The 23,434-nt window shown below is 45.0% G+C and overlaps 1 protein-coding gene across 1 annotated transcript in view; it reads right to left on the minus strand.

Moving 5' to 3' along the window:
* Positions 1-23,434, minus strand: part of OPRL1 (opioid related nociceptin receptor 1) — a 197,751-nt gene that overhangs the window by 142,209 nt on the left and 32,108 nt on the right. The window contains exon 2 of the mRNA XM_075350457.1: positions 5,040-5,259. Coding sequence (XP_075206572.1) covers positions 5,040-5,245 — 206 coding nt within the window. The 5' untranslated portion in view covers positions 5,246-5,259. The remainder of the gene's footprint in view (positions 1-5,039; positions 5,260-23,434) is intronic.

The raw sequence follows: 23,434 nt of genomic DNA on the forward strand, positions 1-23,434 counted from the left end.
CTACAGTTCAAAACTTTAGGGTCACTTAGATATTTCCTATTTTTGAAAGGAAAGCATATTTGTTTTCAATGAAGCAAACATTAAATTAAACAGAAATACACTCTATACATTGTTAATGCGGTAAATGACTATTTAAGCTTCAACCATCTGTTATTTTAATATCTACATACTGTAGGTGTATAGAGGCCCATTTCCAACAACCACCACTCTAGTGTTCTAATGGTACATTGTGTTTGTTAACTGTGTTAGAAGGCTAAGAGATGTTTAGAAATCCCTTTAAAACCCTTGTGCAAGTATGTTAGCACAGCTGAAAACAGTTTTGCTGATTAGAGAAGCTATAAAACTGACCTTCCTTTGAGCTAGTTGAGAATCTGAAGCATTATATTTGTTGGTTCCATTAAACTCTCAAAATGGCAAGAAAAAGAGAACTTTCATGTGAAACTCAACAGTCTTATCTTGTTCTTAGAAATAAAGTATATTCCATGTGATAAATCGCCAAGAAACTGAAGAGTTCCTACAATGGAACTATTACTCCCTTCAGACTAGAGCACAAACAGGCTCCAACTAGAGTAGAAAGAGAGGTTTGAGGCCCCGCTGCACAACTGACCAACAAGACAAGTACATTAGAGTCACTAGTTTGAGAAATCGATGCCTCACAGGTCCTCAACTGGCAGCTTCTTTAAATTGTACCCGCAAAACGCCAGTGTCAATGTCTACAGTGAAGAGGCGACTCCGGGATGCTGGCCTTCAGGGCAGAGTGGCAAAGAAAAAGCCATGTCTGAGACTTGCTAATAAAATGAAAAGATTATTATAGGCAAAAGAACACAGACATTGGACAGAGGAAGATTGGAAAAAAAATGTTATGGACAGACAAATCAAAGTTTGAGGTATTTGGCTCACACAGAAGAACATTTGTGAGACGAAGAACTACTGAAAAGATGCTGGAAGAGTGCCTGATGCCATCTGTCAAGCATGGTGGAGGTAATGTGATGGTCTGGGGTTGCTTTAGTGCTGGCAAAGTGGGAGATTTGTATAAGGTAAAAGAGATTGTGAATAAGGAAGGCTATCACTCCATCTTGCAACACCATGCCATATCCTGTGGACAGCGCTTGATTGGAGCCAATTTCTTCCTACAACAGGACAATGACCCAAAGCACACCTCCAAATTATGCATGAACTATTTAGGGAAGAAGCAGGCAGCTGGTATTCTATCTGTAATGGAGTGGCCGCCCAGTCACCAGATCTAAACCCTATTGAGCTGTTGTGGGAGCAACTTGACCGTATGGTATGCAAAAAGTGCCCATCAAGCCAAACCAACTTGTGGGAGGGGGGAAGTATGGGGCGAAATTTCGCCAGATTACCGCAGCAAATTAACAGCTAGAATGCCAAAGGTCTGCAAAGCTTGAATTGCTGCAAAGGAGCATTGTGTGACGAATGCAAAGTGTGAAGGAGAAAATTATTATTTCAAGTAAAAATCATTATTTCTAACCTCATCAATGTCTGGACTAAATTTTCTATTCATTATGCAACTCATATGATAAATAAAAGTATGATTTTTCATGGAAAAGACAAAATTGTCTGCGTGACCCCAAACTTTTGAACTGTAGTGTATATTGCAAAGTTTCTTATTTTCACATGTACTATTGATTTATGTAGAAAAATTACGATGGTCACTCCTTAACCAGCTATAAATGTAACGTTTATACTTGTAACGTCAAGACAAGCAATGACTGTTTCCTGCGTTATCTCTTAGTGCGTCATCTTAGCTTTGCAATCACTTTTTAGACTTTTTCTCGATAAATTGGACAAAGTTGTTGTACGCATTATCCCGCCCAGTGCCCCACTGTGACGCCTGGGGTACACAATCTACATTGTAATGTGAGTTTTGCATTCAGCCGTGATTTGATGCAGTTATTCATGGTTGCTGTTGCCATGGTAGCGAAGCAGTCGGACAAATTATATTGCCAACGTTCCAGCAACACTGAGATTTATATAGGTATATATTACCGGCTGATCATTGGATGAATGTTGAATAAGTGAATTGCTTGCAATCAAATATTACCAGACCCTCCAAACTGACTATGGGTAAAAGAGTAGTGTGGACAACATTATCCCATATATTAGATTTAGTTGGATGGTCATACAAAAACTTGGGAAAAGAACTAACAACGCGGACAGTGAAGCACAGGAAACAACTAGAATTACAGGAATTGTCCAAGATTTATAAATTGATGAACTATCCTTAGGCGGGCTTTGCACACTACGACATCGTGTCGGTGTCGTGTCGTGTCGGTGGGGTCAAATCGAAGGTGACACACATCCGGCGTCGCAGTCGATATCGTAGTGTGCAAATCCTTTTTGATACGATTAACGAGCACAAAAGCGTCGTTATCGTATCATCGGTGTAGGGTCCGACATTTCCATAATGCCGGTGCAGCGACAGGTACGATGTTGTTCCTCGTTCCTGCGGCAGCACACATCGCTGTGTGTGAAGCCGCAGGAGCGAGGAACATCTCCTACCTGCATCCTGGCTTCAATGCGGAAGGAAGGAGGTGGGCGGGATGTTTACGTCCCGCTCATCTCCGCCCCTCCGCTTCTATTGGCTGCCTGCCGTGTGACGTCGCTGTGACGCCGCACGACCTGCCCCCTTAGGAAGGAGGTGGGTCACCGGCCAGAGCAACGTCGCAGGGCAGGTGAGTGCATGTGAAGCCGGCGTAGCGATAATGTTCGCCACGCCAGCAACCACAAGATATTGCTGCTGCGACGGGGGCGGGGACTATCGCGCTCGACATCGCAGCATCGGCTTGCGATGTCGCAGCGTGCAAAGTACCCCTTAGGATTAGTCATCAATATCAGATTGGTGGGGTCCGACTGGTGGAAACTCCACCAATCAGCTGTTTGTATGTGTCGGCGCATACAGAAGCTCCCTTCTTTGTTTGGGTCAACATGGAAGTGGAAGTACCATCATCTAGGATGGGCAGTAAAATCAAGTCATTGGTTAAACCCTCATAAATAAATATAACCTACTGAAAATAGGGTTATAGGCTATCATCAGGCTGTCAATATGAATGTAATTTTTATTAGCTTATATTAAAAACAGAAGAAATTAGTTTTAAACCAATATCAAAAATTACACAAGTAGCAAGAATGGTATGGTCTGAATCAAAGGTAGGGGGAAACATCTCATACCTGTGCCCAGACACCAGCCTAATCTGTTTGAGTTGCTCATCCAGCATCTCACATGATCTCTTCACAGTACCGTATGCAGCATCTCACATGATCACTTCACTGTACCGTATGCAGCATCTCACATGATCACTTCACTGTACCGTATCCAGCATCGCACTTGATCACTTCCCCGTACCATATCAAGCATCTCATGTGATCACTTCCCCGTACCGTATCCAGCATCTCACATGATCACTTCCCCGTACCGTATCCAGCATCTCACATGATCACTATTAAGTACTGTATCCAGCATCTGACATGATCACTTCCCCGTACCGTATCCAGCATCTCACATGATCACTTCCCCGTACCGTATCCAGCATCTCACTTGATCACTTCACTGTACTGTATATAGCATCTCACATGATCACTTCACCGTACCATATCCAGCATTTCACTTGATCACTTCACTGTACTGTATCCACCATCTCACATGATCACTTCCCCGTACCATATCAAGCATCTCATGTGATCACTTCCCCGTACCGTATCCAGCATCTCACATGATCACTTCCCCGTACCGTATCCAGCATCTCACATGATCACTATTAAGTACTGTATCCAGCATCTGACATGATCACTTCCCCGTACCATATCCAACATCTCACATGATCACTTCACCGTACCATATCCAGCATCTCACTTGATCACTTCACTGTACTGTATCCAGCATCTCACATGATCACTTCCCCGTACCGTATACAGCATCTCACATGATCACTTCCCCGTACAGTATCCAGCATCTCACATGATCACTTCACCGTACCGTATCCAGCATCTCACATGATCACTTCACAGTACCGGTTCCAGCATCTCACATGATCACTTCACAGTACCGGTTCCAGCATCTCACATGATCACTTCACTGTACCATATCCAGCATCTCACGTGATCACTTCACAGTACCGTATCTAGCATCTCACATGATCTCTTCACTGTACCGCATCCAGCATCTCACATCATCACTTCACCATATTGTATCCAGCATCTCACATGATCACTTCACTTTACTGTATCCAGCATCTCACATGATCACTTCACCGTACCGTATCCAGCATCTCACATGATCACTTCACAGTACTGTATCCAGCATCTCACATCATCACTTCACTGTACGGTATCCAGCATCTCACATGATCACTTCACCGTACGGTATGCAGCATCTCACATGATCACTTCACAGTACCATATCCAGCATCTTACGTGATCACTTCACTGTACCGTATCTATCATCTCACATGATCTCTTCCCTGTACCGTATCTAGCATCTCACATGATCTCTTCACCGTACTGTATCCAGCATCTCACATGATCACTTTAATGATCACAGCCCTAATGTGTCACTATTACAGAGGAGAATATGGTGCCTTTTGCTTGCACTGTATAGCGGCACATGCAGAACTTACAGACCTATAATATGGTTCCATAAGAACTCAAAAGGTTTTGCACTGTATAGAGTGAAAGTGTAAAGTGTCATTCCTTTACATGGTGTAAGTAGTAGCCAACTGGTCCCAGGTTATGCACCAATGTATAAATTAGTTTGTGGATAGTCCTAGCTCAATTGCCAAATAAGTAAGTCGCAACTAAGAAATTTACCACAATTCAAGTCACCAGGACATTATATGTAGATGGATATAAATCTACCTCATAGTAATAACATTATGCATTTCATCAACATGTGTTTCATATCATTGTAGGGCACCACTTTCCAATCTGATGGACAATAATACAAGCACTGATTGGTATATAATTCACATTCTATAGATACAATCATTAATATTTAATGAGTATGGAAGCACAGAACGTCTTACCTAATAATGACGTACATCACTGCACAGTTGCCCACCAGGCCCACCACACAGACAATCAGATACACCACGACTATGGTGACTTGGATGCCCAGTGGTAGAAACCTATCTCCTGTCCCATTGAAGAAACTGCCATTCAGGCTTGAATTGAGTAGGAACTCTCTCAGGAAGGCAGCCTCATAGGGCAAGTCGGGCAGAGGGAAATCCATCAGTCAGCAGAGACCTGGGGAGCAGAAGAAGACAAGTTGAGGAGGAGATCAGTGAGCTACATCCAACGTGCTATGGGAGAAGTCTCAGAAATGACCTGCCAGGAAGCACCAGAAGGTGATCCCGCGACTGTACTGAGCTCTAATGCATTATACATGGAACAGCAGAGCAATAAAACATCTTACCTGAGAACCTGCTGAGCCATAAAATAAAATGTCACTGAGCACATGGTCTGAACACGTCCCCTGACGCTTTCTAACCATTTACACCCAGAATATGGCTACACACGAGCCAGGATGTCGGACAGCGGGCACTGAGGACTTCATGAATGCTCAGAGCGTATAGTACACGATCAAGAGCTTAATAACCAAAGCTCCATGACTACACGGCTGTAATGATGCCATTCCCATCCAGGATCTGTTTCCCTTTATTAATCAATTCCTACAATTAATTCCAGTTCATGGTTATAAGTAAATATTTATTGAAAGAAACGATATAAAATGTTAATATGTAATATAAAATGTAAATGAGCAAATTAGAATGAAACTCATGATAAAGAACAGTCAGCTACTTGGTAGCTATGGGGTCATGAATCTGCATTCTGCCATCATTTCATGGACGGCAGCATTTGACGTTTTTATTCCAAATTATTCAAAATAGATTATGCGGGTCATTCATTTCACACAAAACAAAAAATGCCCTTTAACCTTTTTGGTCTTTAACTTTTTTTGCAATTTTTCACCCCCAAAAAGTTACGTTTTCCTCTAAAATTACACAAAATTAGAGGAAAAAAATTAAACACTTCCATAAAATTGCCCGAGGGGAAACTGGGGAAAATTTTTGCAAAAATTTGCGAATTTTTTAAAAGTTGCAATTGATGAGTGAGCCGAAAAAACCTGGAAATGCCAAACCCCACAAAGAGGAACAATAAAAAAAAAAATAGGCAAATATATCTAAAGTAGACTTTTAAAAAGATGCAGATTAGGACCAAAATGAATAACGGGCAAAATACATAAAAACTATTTACACAAAATAAGGCGCATTTGCAATAATTAATCGGCCCCCGTGTGTCTAGAGATGCAATACAGAGGAATTGCCCCATAAAGCACTGCAAGGGGAGAAGATTTCTACAGTGGCACATAGACGACGCAAAGCTCGGAGCCGCAGGGACTTTGTATGCCTCTGTAATCTCCATGATCATGAATCTGTAATATGCAGTGCTTTAGTATTTTATGCACAAGTAGGGGTGGGCAGATAAGCTTGCAGCTCATGAATATGGAGGACTCTACAGTATAGCACAAACACTGATCATTTAGGACTCCCAGCTCGTTTCTTACTGCAAAGATTTAACTTTCATTGTATCAAAAATGCAGCATAATGACAAGTAAGTGACAGCAATATAATCAGGGTATCTGTTAATAGAAAGAGCAGCAGGGACAGAATCAATTTTCAAGATTTCAAAAGTGTGCAGGACCTGCAAAGATATATGTACGGTATATCTTTATACATAAATATATATTTATATAAATATATATTTAAATAAATATTTATAAAGATATATATATATATATATATATATATATATATATATATATATATACACATTTCAGACCAAAAGTTTGGACACACCTTCTCATTCAAAGAGTTTTCTTTATTTTCATGACTGAAAATTGTAGAATCACATTGAAGGCATCAGAACTATGAATTAACACATGTGGAATGAAATACTTAACAAAAAAGTGTGAACCAACTGAAAATATATCTTATTTTCTAGGTTCTTCAAAGTAGCCACCTTTTGCTTTCATTACTGCTTTGCACACTCTTGGCATTCTCTTGATGAGCTTCAAGAGGTAGTCAGAAATGGTCTTCCAACAGTCTTGAAGGAGTTCCCAGAGATGCTTAGCACTTGTTGGCCCTTTTTTTCCTTCACTCTGCAGTCCAGCTCACCCCAAACCATCTCGATTGGGTTCAGGTCTGGTGACTGTGGAGGTCAGGTCATCTGGCGTAGCACCCCATCACTCTGCTTCTTAGTCAAATAGCCCTTACACAGCCTGGAGGTGTGTTTGGGGTCATTATCCTGTTGAAAAATAAATGATGGTCCAACTAAACGCAAACCGGATGGAATAGCATGCCGCTGCAAGATGCTGTGGTAGCCATGCTGGTTCAGTATGCCTTCAATTTTGAATAAATCCCCAACAGTGTCACCAGCAAAGCACCCCCACACCATCACACCTCCTCCTCCATGCTTCACGGTGGGAACCAGCCATGTAGAGTCCATCCGTTCACCTTTTCTGCGTTGCACAAAGACACGGTACTTGGATCCAAAGATCTCAAATTTGGACTCATCAGATCAAAGCACAGATTTCCACTGGTCTAATGTCCATTCCTTGTGTTCTTTAGCCCAAACAAGTCTCTTCTGCTTGTTGCCTGTCCTTAGCAGTGGTTTCCTAGCAGCTATTTTACCATGAAGGCCTGCTGCACAAAGTCTCCTCTTAACAGTTTTTCTAGAGATGTGTCTGCTGCTAGAACTCTGTCTGGCATTGACATGGTCTCTAATTTGAGCTGCTGTTTATCTGCAATTTCTGAGGCTGGTGACTCGGATAAACTTATCCTCCGCAGCAGTGGTGAGTCTTGGTCTTCCTTTCTTGGGGCGGACCTCATGTGAGCCAGTTTCTTTGTAGCGTTTGATGGTTTTTGCCACTGCACTTGGGCACACTTTCAAAGTTTTCCCAATTTTTCGGACTGACTGACCTTCATTTCTTAAAGTAATGATGGCCAATCGTTTTTCTTTACTTAGCTGCTTTTTTCTTGCCATAATACAAATTCTAACAATCTGTTCAGTAGGACTATCAGCTGTGTATCCAGCAGACTTCTGCACAACACAACTGATGGTCCCAACCCCATTTATAAGGCAAGATATCCCACTCATTAAACCTAATAGGGCACACCTGTGAAGTGAAAACCATTTCCGGTGACTACCTCTTGAAGCTCATCAAGAGAATGCCTAGAGTGTGCAAAGCAGTAATCAAAGAAAAAGGTGGCTACTTTGAAGAACCTAGAATATAAGACATATTTGAAGTTGTTTCACACTTTTTGTTAAGTATTTCATTCCACATATGTTAATTCAAAGTTTTGATGTCTTCAATGTGAATCTACAATTTTCAGAGTCATGAAAATAAAGAAAACTCTTTGAATGACTTTTGGTCTGTACTGTGTATATATATATATATATATATATATATATATATATATGCCGCCCCCGTGCAGCAGCCGGGCTGCTTGGATCCAGATCTGCAGTGTGGCTCGAGTGATTCTACCGGACCCCGTGGTCGCGCGGACACTTCAAATAAAAGGGGATGTATTTGTACGGGATTTGCCATAAACTGTCTGTGACGCCACCCACGGTGTGTGGTGAAATGTGGCACCACCGCTGCTGTTGTGGAGCACCCGGGGGACGATGGGATGGCAGCTGGATCTTAACCCCTCGGTGAGTAGGGATGGATGCCCCGGGGCCCAGTGTCTCTTATGCTGAGGATGGTGACTGCAGGGGCCGGCGCACCCAGTCAGACCGGGGGATGTTAGTTTACTCACGATTAAATGAATCACACAAGTCCAATAGTAAACCAAGGTGCTGGTGGCCGGCTGCCGCGGTCGGGTGTATCTGGTCCCACACCCGGGCTGGTGGTCTGTATCACTTTCCTCTGCACTCTGCGTTTTGTGTGGTGGACATCCCGGTGTGAAACACGGGAGTCCGCTCCCGGTACTTTTGTTGGGAGCCTGCCCGCTGACGCTGGCCCCATGGGATGGGATGGGATCTAGGATGCCCTATCCCCCGCGGTGGGCTGTTGTCTGTTTTTGAGACTTTGGTTGGGACAGAACCTATAATCCTGCCCTCAATGGGTTAATTAGCTAGGCCGTTGGTTCCGGTCCTGGCTTCAGGGTCCAAGTACTTCCTCTGTGCTTGGTTTCCGGGTCGGTTCTCCAGTGTCGGTATCGGCAGGCTCCAACCCTGTCCCGGTCAACCTCGGATCTCAGACAGCCGTCTTCCTGTCTCCTGACAGGCACGGACCACCGTCTGCCACCTAGCCAGCACGCCGGGGCTCCAACTCCGATGTCTTTCCTTTCTGTCTCAGCCTTCACTTTCTCCTCCTCGACTACTCCACTCCACTCCAACTTCAACTTCAACTTCCCAAGCTTAACAAACTGTTTTTCCCGCTCCGGGTTCTCCAGACCCCTAGGTGGGCGTTCTCCATCTGCCTGGTACCGCCCACTGGTGTGCCTTTCCTACCCTGGGGGGGTGACTAGGGTTTATGGTCGGCTGTGTGTAACCCTGTGTGGGATGGTGTTATGCGGGAACCTTAACTGTGTGACTACCTGGTTTTGCCAGGGTGTCACACATATATATATATATATATATGTATAATATATATATATATATATATATATATATATATATATATATATATATATATATATATATATATATATATAAATATATATATGTATATATATATATATAAATATGTATATATACCTTAAGCAAGATCAACAAGGCTTTAGGATTGCAAGTTGCTATATACAGCAGGTGAATTCATTTTGGATGCACCAATTTTCTAAGTAAATATATCTCTAAATTCATTGACATGAATTTCTCACCAGATGTCGGTGACAACTGCTCCAATTCACACAGGCAAATAAATCAAACCATAGATTCCATAAATTAAGTTATGTGTAGTAAAGAGAAATGAGAAATGGTATTGCACACATGGAGAAAGAGAGGTGCAAAAAGCCAGGGAAAGTCAAGACACCAGCTGAAATCTATCAATTTGAAAGCAATCCAGCCACTCAGTGAAAAATAATATCAGCTGGTTCAACTGATGGCCTATAAAAAAAAGTGTCATTATCAAGGTGCCACACAAAAAATATATCATGATGGGTAAAACCAGTGAGCTGTCTCCTCACAACCTTCACAAGCTTATTGTTGCTAAACATACTATTGGCATTGGTTACAGGGGAATTTATAAACTAGTGAAGGTCCCAGTGAACAATGTTGAAGCCATTATCTGGAAGTGGAAAGAACATAATTTCACCATAAACTGGCCATGACCAAATGCTCCCCACAAGAATTCAGAGAGAGGAGTGAAAATAATTATCAGAAAAGTTGTCCAAGAGCAAAGAACCACCTGTTTAGAGCTACAGAAATACTTGGAGTCAGCATGTAAAATTGTTTCAAAGAAAACAATAACCAATACACTTAAAGGGAACCAGTCATCAGGATTTTCATATACAGTATAAGCTAAAGCCTGTGCTATACTGGCACTATCAGGCTGCCTATCTACTGTATGTCACACAGACTACACAGTGGTGTGATACGTACCGGAGAAAACATGTGTCAGTGAAATAAAAAATTTTTCTATACTCACCTGTCTCTAGTGCTGCTGTCTTCCACGCTGCTGTCCCTTGTTTCCAGGCCTGCTAATTATGCTCATGAATATTCACTGCACCACGGACCCGGAAGCAGCAACATCAGCACCACGGACAGCAGCAGCGTGGACAGGTGAGTATTAGTTCCATGGCGGGCCGTACGCACCTTCAACACGTCAGTGAAAAATGTGTGTGTTTTTCACTGACGTGTGAAAGAGGCCTTAAAAATATATTTACTTAGAAAATTGGTGACCTGTTCAATACTTATTTCACCTGCTGTGTATGCATACATATAACTACAGTGGAACCTTGGATTAACTTAGTTTGAGAGCATTTTGCATGATAAGCTAACATTTTTTAAAAATTGCACAAGATTTTGCAATACGAACATCACGTGAGCCCTCCACACCTCTTTTCTGTAGTGTACTTTCCTCCCTGCACAGACACAATACTGTACTAGTAATACTCACCGCTTCTAGCGCATGCGCATAATCTACAAAAGGGTTTTCTCCTCACTTGTAGGTTCCAGCTTTTGTGTGTTCACCACGCATACTTGATATGCTGCTACTAAACTAACGTTAGTTAACTGATTAGTAGAGTTGAGCGCGGTTCGCGGTTCTCCAGTTCTAGGCTCGAGTGATTTTGGGGCCTGTTCTAGATCGAACTAGAACTCGAGCTTTTTGCAAAAGCTCGATAGTTCTAGAAACGTTCGATAATGGTTCTAGCAGCAAAAAAACAGCTAATTCCTAGCTGGCTTTCCGCTGTAATAGTGTAAGTCACTCTGTGACTCACACTATTATGAAATTTCAGTGTATAGTGTGCGTGAACAGCGCCTTCAGATCACTGCTGTTTGTATAATGGCGATCGCCATTTTTTTTTTTTCCTTGTCTTCCTTCCCTAAGCGCGCGCGTGTAGTGGGGAGGGCCATTATGGCAGCCAATCCCAGACACACACACAGCTAAGTGGACTTTTAGCCAGAGAAGAAACGGCATGTGTGATAGGATGTCCATGTCACATGTCCCTGCATTATAAAAACGAGTATCTGCCCGTCCGGACGCCATTATCTCTTCTGCGTCCTTGGTGTCAGACATCACTGGCGCAGCTCCGTCCTTTGTCCTATCGCCGAAACTGCTGTATGCGCTCCATACACAGCGCTGGACAGCTTAGGGAGAGCACTTTCTATCAGTCCTTTTAAGGGCTCGTACCGGCAGGGTCAGAGCCATAGGTGACAGGTCCTGAAACCAGAGACAGCGTCTGTGTAGCTAAGGTCAGGGATTTCCTCGCTGCATTTCCCCATTAGGAGGGAATAGAAAGGCAGGCTTCCATTCCTCTACCCAGAGCCCCACAATCCTGGCACTGTACCCTCCTGCCCTCTGCACACTCCAACTCATTATAACTAAGCCATTATACTAGCAAACACTGAGTGTACCTAGTGGCATCCTAAACGTGGCTATTGGACTTCTGTATAGTCCCACTAGAGCAAAGATATTTGCAGCACGTCTGCCTGCATTGCACACTCAAACTCATTGTTACTAAGCCATTATACTAGCAAACACTGAGTGTACCTAGTGGCATCCTAAACATGGCTATTGGACTTTTGTCTAGTCCCACTAGTGCAAAGATATTTGCAGCACGTCTGCCTGCATTGCACACTCAAACTCATTGTTACTAAGCCATTATACTAGCAAACACTCAGTGAACCTAGTGGCATCCTAAACGTGGCTGTTGGACTTCTGTATCGTCCCACAAGTGCAAAGATATTTGCAGCACCTCTGCCTGCATTGCACACCCCAACTCATTGTTACTAAGCCATTATACTAGCAAACACTGAGTGTACCTAGTGGCATCCTAAACGTGGCTATTGGACTTTTGTCTAGTCCCACTAGTGCAAAGATATTTGCAGCACGTCTGCCTGCATTGCACACTCAAACTCATTGTTACTAAGCCATTATACTAGCAAACACTGAGTGTACCTAGTGGCATCCTAAACGTGGCTATTGGACTTTTGTCTAGTCACACTAGTGCAAAGATATTTGCAGCACGTCTGCCTGCATTGCACACTCCAACTCATTGTTACTAATTCATTATAATACCAAAAATTGAGTAAACTTAGTGGCATACAAGAAGTGGCTGTTGTACTCCATTAGTGCCCCACTGGTGCAAATCTATGTGCAGCACCTCTGCATGACACCCTCCTGCTCTGTTTTTAATAAGCTATAATGATAGCAAAAAATACTGCAACTTAGTGGTATACAAAAAATGCCTGTAGGACTCCTTTATTGTGCCACTTGTGCCAAGCAATCTCAAGCACCTCTGCATTCTACCCTCATGCACATTTTGCTATGCTAATTTTATAGCAAACTCAGGGAATTCCTTGCTGCATTTGATCATTAGGAGGGATAGAAAGTGAGGCTTCCTTTACTGTCCTGGTACCCACTGAACACGGCCCCTGTACCCATCTGTCCACTTTTGCCACGCTATTTCATTTGCACAAAGAGCTGACTCTTTTTCTGCCATCCTAAAATTGTCTGGAATACTAAGTTAGTGTTCCTTTGCTGCCAAGCAAGGTACAACACATGTGCATTCTACACTCCTTTCCATTTCTGGAATGCAATTATTAAATGCAGGTAGTCCAGGCAATCTGTGACGAAGGTGCAGGCGTGGATATAATGTAGCCTGCATCCAATGTTGGTTTTCTCGATGTCTGACAGCTCAACAATACCTTCTGTTTCCACTTCCAAAACAAGTGATGACCTGCCAATCACACTCCCTGTTGCGGGTTAAGGAGTGGAAGTTCAGTGTGAAAAACCATGTGTGACTGCTGTCCCCACAGTCACAGAGGATGAAGAGCACGCAGATGCACTTGATGGGGCAGGCGGTGGTTGCACAGGCACGCTAGGCCGCATTGTAGCACAGTCAAATTCACATTGCGACTTATGCTTCATTTTAAGTCGTGTACAGGGTGGGCTCCCCAGTATGCAGCAAAACCAGGCAACAGGAAAAGGACTCTAGGCAGTTGGGTTGATAAATGATTGTTTAACTTTACCAAAACAAACAATAAGAACCATGCATACAATTTAAATAATTGAACAATCTATTCTGTTGCCTACTACCTGCTAATCCCTCTGTGTAGCAGTAATTGTGTGTTTGTGCATGTGTGTGTGTGTGTGTGTGTGTGTGTGCGAACACGACTTACCAGTGGCGCATCACAAGAGCTTCCAAGTTATCTACCTAAACATAGACAAAACACATGACCCCCCCTGAATACCCTTGTTAGCTGAAGCCTCACAGATAATGCAGATGATAACAGTGTGAATGCAAACCACACAGCTCTGCAACACAGTCATGGAAATCTTGAAAAGCAACAGTCAATGCAAACATGTGTTGCTGTCCCTCTATGATTTAAACTGTACGTGACAATCTGACAGTGCAGAGGCAGCAAGTCTTATTGTCTATATAGTCGGCCTACCCTGAACAGATATGTGTTTTGCTAATAAAACAAAGTGTTGCGTGCCCGCATTATTGTCTGGGCACAGCCTACCGTATCCGGGTACTGTGATGTCCAGTTGCCAGAAATACAGACTTTACGCTCCTCTCACGGTAAACAGTATAGACAGCACCGTAAGAATGTTGGTCTGTGCCACAGGATGCTGCTCACTGACGTTACAGTGCTCATCATCAAAGTACAACATGACTCCCCTCACAATTGAACGAAGTGTTTCCGCGGTGGCTCCTTGCTGTAACACACACCTTTAGCTTTTCCTTCTGTTCATAGACAGCATCTCCAAGTCCACCCCCGAAGAGCAATTTTCTATTGCTATAGTGACCAAAGGCAGATCCAAAAAAACAGCAGCCCCTTGTGTGTAGTCTGCAACAATGCATGCAATGAACGGCAAATAAGCATATTGCGTTGACAGTTGCTAAAGCTGAGCAATACACCTTCATGCTGTCAATTCATATCCATGTGATACTTCATGGAGGAAGTACTCAAAAGTATGAGTTTTTGCCTTCTACTTACAGATTGTTGACAAATCTTACAGATTCCATGACTTGGGTGATCCTTTGCGATGTCCAAAAATTCACAGGCTAGGAAAGGCTTACAGCCCATGCGACCTGCATAGCCAACACGACATCTGCTCAGAGTCAAAGTTGTGGTCCAGGATTCAGTTGTTGACGTGCTTCCAGTACTTTGTCTCTGGCCAGGAAGACGCAAAGTAACCTCGTCGTCAGTAGCATCCTCCTCCACCTCCTCTGCTGACCTCATCGACTGGCTGACTTTGGTTTGACAGTAAGTGTGGTCTCCAACCTCATCAATAACCCTGTGTGTTTTCATTCCCCTCGTCCTGAGTCCTCAGAGACAACCTCTTCCTGCCCTGACCGAATAGTAAAGTTGTCCTTCCAATCAGGTATCTGTGCTCCTCATCATGTTCCCCATTGTCTCCACCAGGAGGATTTACTTTTTGGAAATGAGGGTGTAGATTAGGCTCAGCACCTTCTTCATCGGGGCCTGGATCCCAGTCACAAAGCTTCTGGCCATCTGCGCAGATCATTTCCCCTGTCTCATGGAACTCGCTACCTCAACACGTTAGATTATCTGCTACACACGCAAGCTTCAAACTGAATCTGAAAACTCATCTGTTCAGAAATGACTATAACCTTCAATGACACTACCACCAAACGTACTTGACGCTCAACCTAAACAACTCCTACTGTCTCCTCCCAAAAATCCTTTAGAATGTAATCCTGCAAGGGCAGGGCCCTCTTCCCTCTGTACCAGTCTGTCTATAGTTACTTGTATATGTATTCTGTATGTAACCCCCTTCTCATGTACAGCACCATGGAATCAATGGTGCTCTATAAATCAATAATAATAAAAATAATAATAACTTCCTTGTCTGTACTCATTGCAGCTTTGGAGCAGACCTCTGATTCCCAGGCTATAGTGCGACTGAACAGCTATGCAAACTCAACCATCTCTGTCACCCCATACTCAGCAGGGCTGGTGGAAACTTGAGAGGTGTTAGGAAGCAAGTGTGATTGGATTGACACCACAGAGGAATGGAGTATTTGGGATCTTGAAATTGGGGTGGAGGAGAGGCCACTTTATGGAGCAATTCAGATCCATTGAAGCATCTGCTGATTTGGCCTCATCTACATTTGTTAGCGATGGTCGTTTCCATGAAAAAAGGGATCATATGAGATTATCCATGGGAAGAAGTACACCTGTTCTTTTGGATGTTATTTGTTGTTACAAAACAGTGACGCCTTAAACGCAAGCAGCCTGCTGCGGTTTCAGTTGTGCCCAGGCATCAGCTGCCATTTAGGCCTGTGCCTCGGGTTGTCCAGCTGGCTGCTTTCTCCTCCACGTCTAAGTGTGGAGAGGCAGCTAGTGCGCATGCGTGTGCCGATTTACCCCAGCCGCAGCCTAACTCCAGTGTTTCGCCTAGTGAGTATGCTCAGCCTGACTGTGCCATTCCTGAGGCTAAGTCTTCATTTCGGGCTACAGCGCATGCTCCCACACTTAGTGCGAAAAGCCTCTTTGCACAGGTACTTGCACTCCGTGCCGGGTCTAAGTCCTGTGTTGTGCATAGACACCATGCTAAAGCTGATAGTCTTTTTTCAGAGACTGTATTTCATGCAACTGACCATGGTCAGGCACTTACTGCATCAGAAACTAGGTCCGGTAATGAACTCTTTAGCCCTGCCCCTGATGTGGGGGGCCCATTTAGACCACAGGGCATCAGGTGTCCTGACGATGGCCAGGCCACTCCCAAATGACTTGCAGAGGCCCGCCCCTATGACTTGTCACCTCATTATTGATGGTCAGACGATGACTGGTGAGGTGTTTGGGTCATGACAGCCATGAGGTCATCATTGAAGTTGCGGTTCCAAATAGGACGCTAGTTATGCCACTCATGACGTATCACTCTGCTTTTGTCTCCAGGAGGTGCATTGTGGTCCACCCTGGTTTGGGGCGGACCCAGGTTATAGAAGGGGCTGGAGACAACAAGGAGGTGCGCAGTCTTCTATTATGCTCCGAAAGAGCACACCTCCATGTGTTGAACCCATTGCGGCTTTAGGCCAGAGGTAGGCAGGGATAGGGTGTCGATGCAGGCCGCCACCACAGTTGGTAACGCAGAACGGTTAAGACCAGCTCCTGTCCTACATGTCCTGCTTGTGCAGCCCAGTGGCATTAACAGGCCTGCTGCTGCTGATGCGCCTGCTGTTCACAGGTGTGGCCCCAATGCACACGGTCAGCGTACTGAATGGCCCCTGTGATGTTAACAGGGAGTTCCTGGTCTGGGTGGGCGTGTGGACCCTGTGACGCTAACAGGGCTCCCAGTCTCAAGATCCGAGTGGCGTCTAACTTGGTTCAGGCTACTATTAGTTTCATAGCCACACAGCTCTGTATCCTCCACCGAACCTTCCAGTTGCCAACCTCTCCTTTTCCATCTGGGAGCACGGTGGACACTGACTGCTGATGGGGATATATACCTTTCTCTTTCTTTTCATATTAATTTTCGTTATATAGCGGTAACATAGTATATACCACCTTATCCAAATCTGCCAGTCCCACCGTAACAGATGGTGTTTCTTCATCAAATGTTACTTTTGCTTAACCACCAAACCCACGGACCAAAACTTTTTTCCCCTTTCCAACACACCTGTTCCCCTTTTCACCAGCATCTGTCCTTTTTCAACTCATTTTGTATATGACCAAAAGTGCAACTCTGCAGGGACACCGTACTCAATGCCATCTCAGCACAACAGTCAGCCCTCGGTCCCTCAGATGTGGACAAGTAAAAGACCATTTCCTCCTATCCATGACAAAGCATTGAGATTCACTCTGTGCAGCACTGGTGTTTAGTGGAAAAGCAGATCGAAGATTGCGTACCACCTTCTGAAGATACTCCTGTACACGTGCGTCCCTTTCTATGGCAGGAATTATTTCGCCAAATTTTGTCTTGTACCGGGGATCTAACAGTGTGGCAACCCAGTAGTTAGCATTACTTCGAATTCGTACAATCCGAGGGTCATGTTGTAGGTAGTGCAGCAAGAAGACACTCATGTGTCTTGTGCATCCAGGAGGACCAAGTCCTTGGTGTGTTGGTGGCAGAGAGGTGAGAATCGTGCCTCCTTCCTCTGCCCTCTCCCCCCAACCTCGCACAACCGAAATGTGAGCAAGCTCTCACTCATCTGCTGAGTCTTCCATGCCCATCGCAAGTTCGTCCTCCATTTCTTCATGGCTCCTGCACCTTCCTCACCAATTTTTGCTGATACTATGCGCCCTTGTTAATCCCTATCCCCCACCATAACTGCTGCCTAGGTGCCGCTTACCGTATGGACCTTGTAGATCTTATTATCCCTTCTGCATATGACTCCTCCTGTACTTCCTCACCTTCCTCTTGGACCAATACCTGACTCCGAATAATGCTTACAGTGTGCTCCATCATGTAGATGACCAGAATTGTCACGCTGAGAATGGCATTGCCAGTGCTAAACATCTTCGTCGACATTTGTAAACTGTGTAGAAGGGTGCATAGGTCCTTGATCTGACACCACTCCAGCAGCGTGATCTGCACCACCTCTGGATCAAGTTAGCCCAGGGTATACGTCATACCGTATTTCAGCAGGGCTCTGCGGTGCTGCCACACACGCTGCAACATGTGCAGATTCCAATTCCTGCGTGTTGGAACATCGCATTTCCGGCGTTTAACCGCCAGACCCTAAGACTTCCGGAGCGATGAAAGTTGTTGAGCTGCTGGGTGCGAAGGATGAAAGTGACCACATAGCAGCGTGCCCGCTGCACAAGGCCATGTAGGCCAGGATGGTATTTTAAAAATTGCTGGAGAATCAGATTCAACACGTGAGCCATACAAGGCCCGTGTGTCACATTGCCCTGACGAAGGGCCGCAGACAGGTTTGCATCATTGCCACACACGGCTGTTAAGTCACCAACGTAGTCCACTCAATCAATTTGTACTCTGGTCCCAATGGGAAGACACCACACCCTTTTTTAGGCCCCTCCTGTCTGCAGACCACTGCCAGACAAAGCTATGAACCTCTTGTTACTGTTACCCCCAGTTCAGTTTTATGAGTTTGTGTGCTTGTTACCTGACTACGTTTCCTGCTTGCTGTTTATGTACCTCGTTGGCCGATCCGCATTTCACCTCTGCTTGTTTTCTGATTAAGTCCTGGCCATCCCATTCTGTTCCTCTTCCTCAATTAATGTTTTTGACCCTGCATGACTACTATTCTCTGGAACTGCAGCCTTCCACAGCTATTGATCAACTTGGGCCCTGTGTAATTCCAAATCACTGTATAGGGGTTAAAGGGTTTCAGGGTTCTGGGTGTCCAGCTTGGTGAGTGGTTTGCCTCTAGCCTATCCTTTACAGCCCATCTGAGTGTGTCGATCCAGGCGTTACACCGTGCCCTCTGCAGAAGGCCATGTAGGCCGGGATAGTGTTTTAAAAATTGCTGGACAACCAGGTTGAACACGTGAGCCATACAAGGCACGTGTGTCACATTGCCCTGAAGAAGGGTCGCAGACTGGTTTGCATCATTGTCGCACCCGACCTTCCCTGACTGCTGGTTGAGTGGAGACAACCATTGATGAAACTCGGTCTCACTCTCCAGAGCTAACCGTCCACAATTCCTCAGCGGTGTCTCACATTTCCCCTACATTTCAAAGTAAACATTTGACCGCCTGATGGCCTTGAGCTCTGCTGCCAGCATAGTAAGGAGGTGTGTGGGATTCCTTAGGCGCAGTTACAAGGAAGGGTGGCCTGACCACACAGGGTTTGGGCTGAGGTGGAGGACCCACACGAGGTTGAGGAGGCAGAAGCAGTGGAGGAACTTGTACATACAGAGAAAGGATTGACACACAAGTCGTGGGGACGGCAAGACTTGTACAGCAAACCCTTCTCCATCTCTCACCATAGTTACCCAGTGCCCAGTCAGCAACATGTAACTCCCCTGTCCATGCTTACTGGTCCAAGTATCTGTGTTGAAATGCACCCTGTCACACACAGAGTTTCTCAAGGAATCGGTGAGGTTGTGTGTGACCTACTCTGGTAGCGCGGGCACGCCTTTCTTGGAGAAGGAGTGGCGACTGGCCATCGGCTCTTGGGGCGCTGCAATGGGCATAAGGTCTCGAAAATCCTCGGTCTCAAAAGGGTGTAAAGGCAGCCTTTCTGTTGCCAACAAGTTGCAGATGATGAAACTCAACCTCTTAGGCATGTCATGCCCTTCGAAAATCATGTAAAACATAGCGAGGGGACTCCAACCACAGTCTCCCTCATTGCCACTAATTGTGCCACACACACCCCACTTGACTGGCATCAGTTGACCCCCCTTTTGAAAAAGGAAAAGATGCTTTGCATGAAGCACTCTTAAAAATACGCGTGCCTTTCCCGTCCCCTGGCTGACCCAGGGGAAGACAAGTCCTCTCAGAGCCATGACCTGTTCATCTTGGTTCTTTTAGAAACACAGCGAGGGGACTCCAACCACAGTCTCCCTCGTTGCCACTAATTGTGCCACACACACCCCACTTGACTGGCATCAGTTGACCCCCCTTTTGAAAAAGGAAAAGATGCTTTGCATGAAGCACTCTCAAAAATACGCGTGCCTTTCCCGTCCCCTGGCTGACCCAGGGGAAGACAAGTCCTCTCAGAGCCATGACTTGTTCATCTTGGTTCTTTTAGAAACACAGCGAGGGGACTCCAACCACAGTCTCCCTCGTTGCCACTAATTGGGCCACACACACCCCACTTGACTGACATCAGTCGATGCCCCTTTTCAAAATGAAAAAGATGCTTTGCATGAAGCACTCTCAAAAATACGCGTGCCTTTCCCGTCCCCTGGCTGACCCAGGGGAAGAAAAGTCCTCTGAGAGCCATGACTTGTTCATCTTGGTTCTTTTAGAAACACAGCGAGGGGACTCCAACACAGTCTCCTCGTTGCCACTAATTGGGCCACACACACCCCACTTGACTGGCATCAGTTGACCCCCCTTTTGAAAAAGGAAAAGATGCTTTGCATGAAGCACTCTCAAAAATACGCGTGCCTTTCCCGTCCCCTGGCTGACCCAGGGGAAGAAAAGTCCTCTGAGAGCCATGACTTGTTCATCTTGGTTCTTTTAGAAACACAGCGAGGGGACTCCAACACAGTCTCCTCGTTGCCACTAATTGGGCCACACACACCCCACTTGACTGGCATCAGTTGACCCAATTTTCAAGATGAAAAAGATGCTTTGCATGAAGCACTCTCAAAAATACGCGTGCCTTTCCCGTCCCCTGGCTGACCCAGGGGAAGACAAGTCCTCTCAGAGCCATGACTTGTTCATCTTGGTTCTTTTAGAAACACAGCGAGGGGACTCCAACCACAGTCTCCCTCGTTGCCACTAATTGTGCCACACACACCCCACTTGACTGGCATCAGTTGACCCCCCTTTTGAAAAAGGAAAAGATGCTTTGCATGAAGCACTCTCAAAAATACGCGTGCCTTTCCCGTCCCCTGGCTGACCCAGGGGAAGACAAGTCCTCTCAGAGCCATGACTTGTTCATCTTGGTTCTTTTAGAAACACAGCGAGGGGACTCCAACCACAGTCTCCCTCGTTGCCACTAATTGGGCCACACACACCCCACTTGACTGACATCAGTTGATGCCCCTTTTCAAAATGAAAAATATGCTTTGCATGAAGCACTCTCAAAAATACGCGTGCCTTTCCTGTCCCCTGGCTGACCCAGGAGAAGAAAAGTCCTCTGAGAGCCATGTCCACATTGTCAGTGGACAGACACGTGTGCTTATCTGCCAGCAGACCCCCAGCAGCACTGAAGACAGGTTCCGAGAGAACGCTGGCTGCAGGACACAACAAGATCCCCAAGGCGTACGTGGGGAGCTCAGGCAATTTATCCAGATTGGAAGCCTAAAATGAGCAGGGCTCAAGTTGCTCAGTAATGGCATCGACGTTCCCTTGCATATACTCATATCTGTGTGTCCTCCTCTTTTTCCTTGTCCAGCTCTTTTGTTTTCGCATGAGTATATGTCCTTGTCACTTTCCCATGTGTTTGTGTTGTGTTGTGAGTTGTTTCTCACCTTTTGGACACCTTTGAGGGTGTTTTCTAGGTGTTTTTATGTGTTTGTGAATGCCTGCCATTGTTTCCTATGCGGTTCGAGTTCGGTTCGTCGAACGTTCGACGAACCGAACTCGAACGGGACCTCCGTTCGGCGAACCGACCTCGAGCCGAACCGGGACCGGTTCGCTCATCTCTACTGATTAGCTTCCTGTACATTTGCGATATGTGTGGCGCAGGCACGGGGTGTATATACAGCTCTGTGGCTGTACGGTATACTGCTTTGATATATGAGTGATTTGGATTACAAGCACATTCCCACAACAAATTATGCTCGTAATCCAAGGTTCCATTGTATTTGACATCTGAGTTTAGTCATTCCACTTGTCAAGAAGATATATTCCTACACGGTGTTGTGCTGTCAGTGATGAATAGATACTGTCAGATTTTAGGTGTCACAGGCAGCCCTTTCAGAAAGAAAATGGTAACAAACAATTGTCCATGCTAGCACAGGAAGGCAGTGTTGGCTATATACAGAGCAGGGAACAGCAGCTATGTGAAAAAGTCAGAAACTAAATTTGAGGAAGCGTCCATGGCCTACGGGCTTCTTGATCCTACAGGTACGGCACTCTGTAGTTTTGAAAAGTAGATGATGCAAGCAGACATTACTTCAACATCAGTTGCTTTCTTAAATTAATGCAATGTCACCTTTTCACAAAAACCACTGTATAGTACATTTGTTAATTGGTAGTGCAGGATAGTATAGTAAGATTCGGGAAGATATCTAGCTAAATTCCTGCATACACAGTAAAGTCAGCCATGCCCGACGATGTTTACAAGATCAACTAAACAGTCTAACGTGAATGGGGGCCTCTTAAATTTCACACAACAGAAGATGTCACAGGAGAGAAGGCTTCAATCGGTTGAATTTTCAACAGTCAAATCTTTTCTTCTCCCGGACGATAAGCCATGGCTATAAGAAGTGTCTTTCAGCATCTCTTTCTTAGGCCTTTTTCACATGTACGTGTGGTATCCATTTTTTTCATGGATACCACAGCTGCCCATTATAACTTACGGTGGTCTTCACATGTCCGTTTTTCACACATGTGTCCATGTGAACCACACAGAGACATGTACATTTTTTTCCAGTAGCACGCAATACAAGGACCAATATAAGTCTATTGGTCCATGAGAAACACATACAGATGTGATCTGTGTGCCATCCGTGTGCTGTACGTGTTTAACATTAAAAAGTATAGGAGAAGCTTTGCACTTTCATGCTTTCTTTATTCATACCGGAAAAACACTGATAGCACACTGAGGAAAACCCTAATAGCATACTAATGGAAAATACTGATGACACAGGTACCAGTTTTTCAAGAATGTGTTTTATATGCACATATGAAGGGGGCCTTATAGAACACAGGAGTGCTCAGCCAAACTGAGGAAACACCTGTGTCAGGAGAGATGTCAGCCAAAAACGATCTAGCATATGTAACGTGGCCATTCTCTGCACTAATCGGCAGGGACACTGACGTACTCACGTTACTTCTCAGCCGCGACTCCTGACTTCCAGGACCTGTAGTCACCCCGTGGGTTTCTTAGCCATACACTTAGGTTGGGCGCGCTCCCCGCTTCTTAAAGGGGTAGCATGCACACACTTGATGTGTTCCAAGCTTATTGCTGGGAGTA

This window comes from Anomaloglossus baeobatrachus, chromosome 5 (assembly GCF_048569485.1).
Source record: "Anomaloglossus baeobatrachus isolate aAnoBae1 chromosome 5, aAnoBae1.hap1, whole genome shotgun sequence".
Classification (NCBI taxonomy): domain Eukaryota; kingdom Metazoa; phylum Chordata; class Amphibia; order Anura; family Aromobatidae; genus Anomaloglossus; species Anomaloglossus baeobatrachus.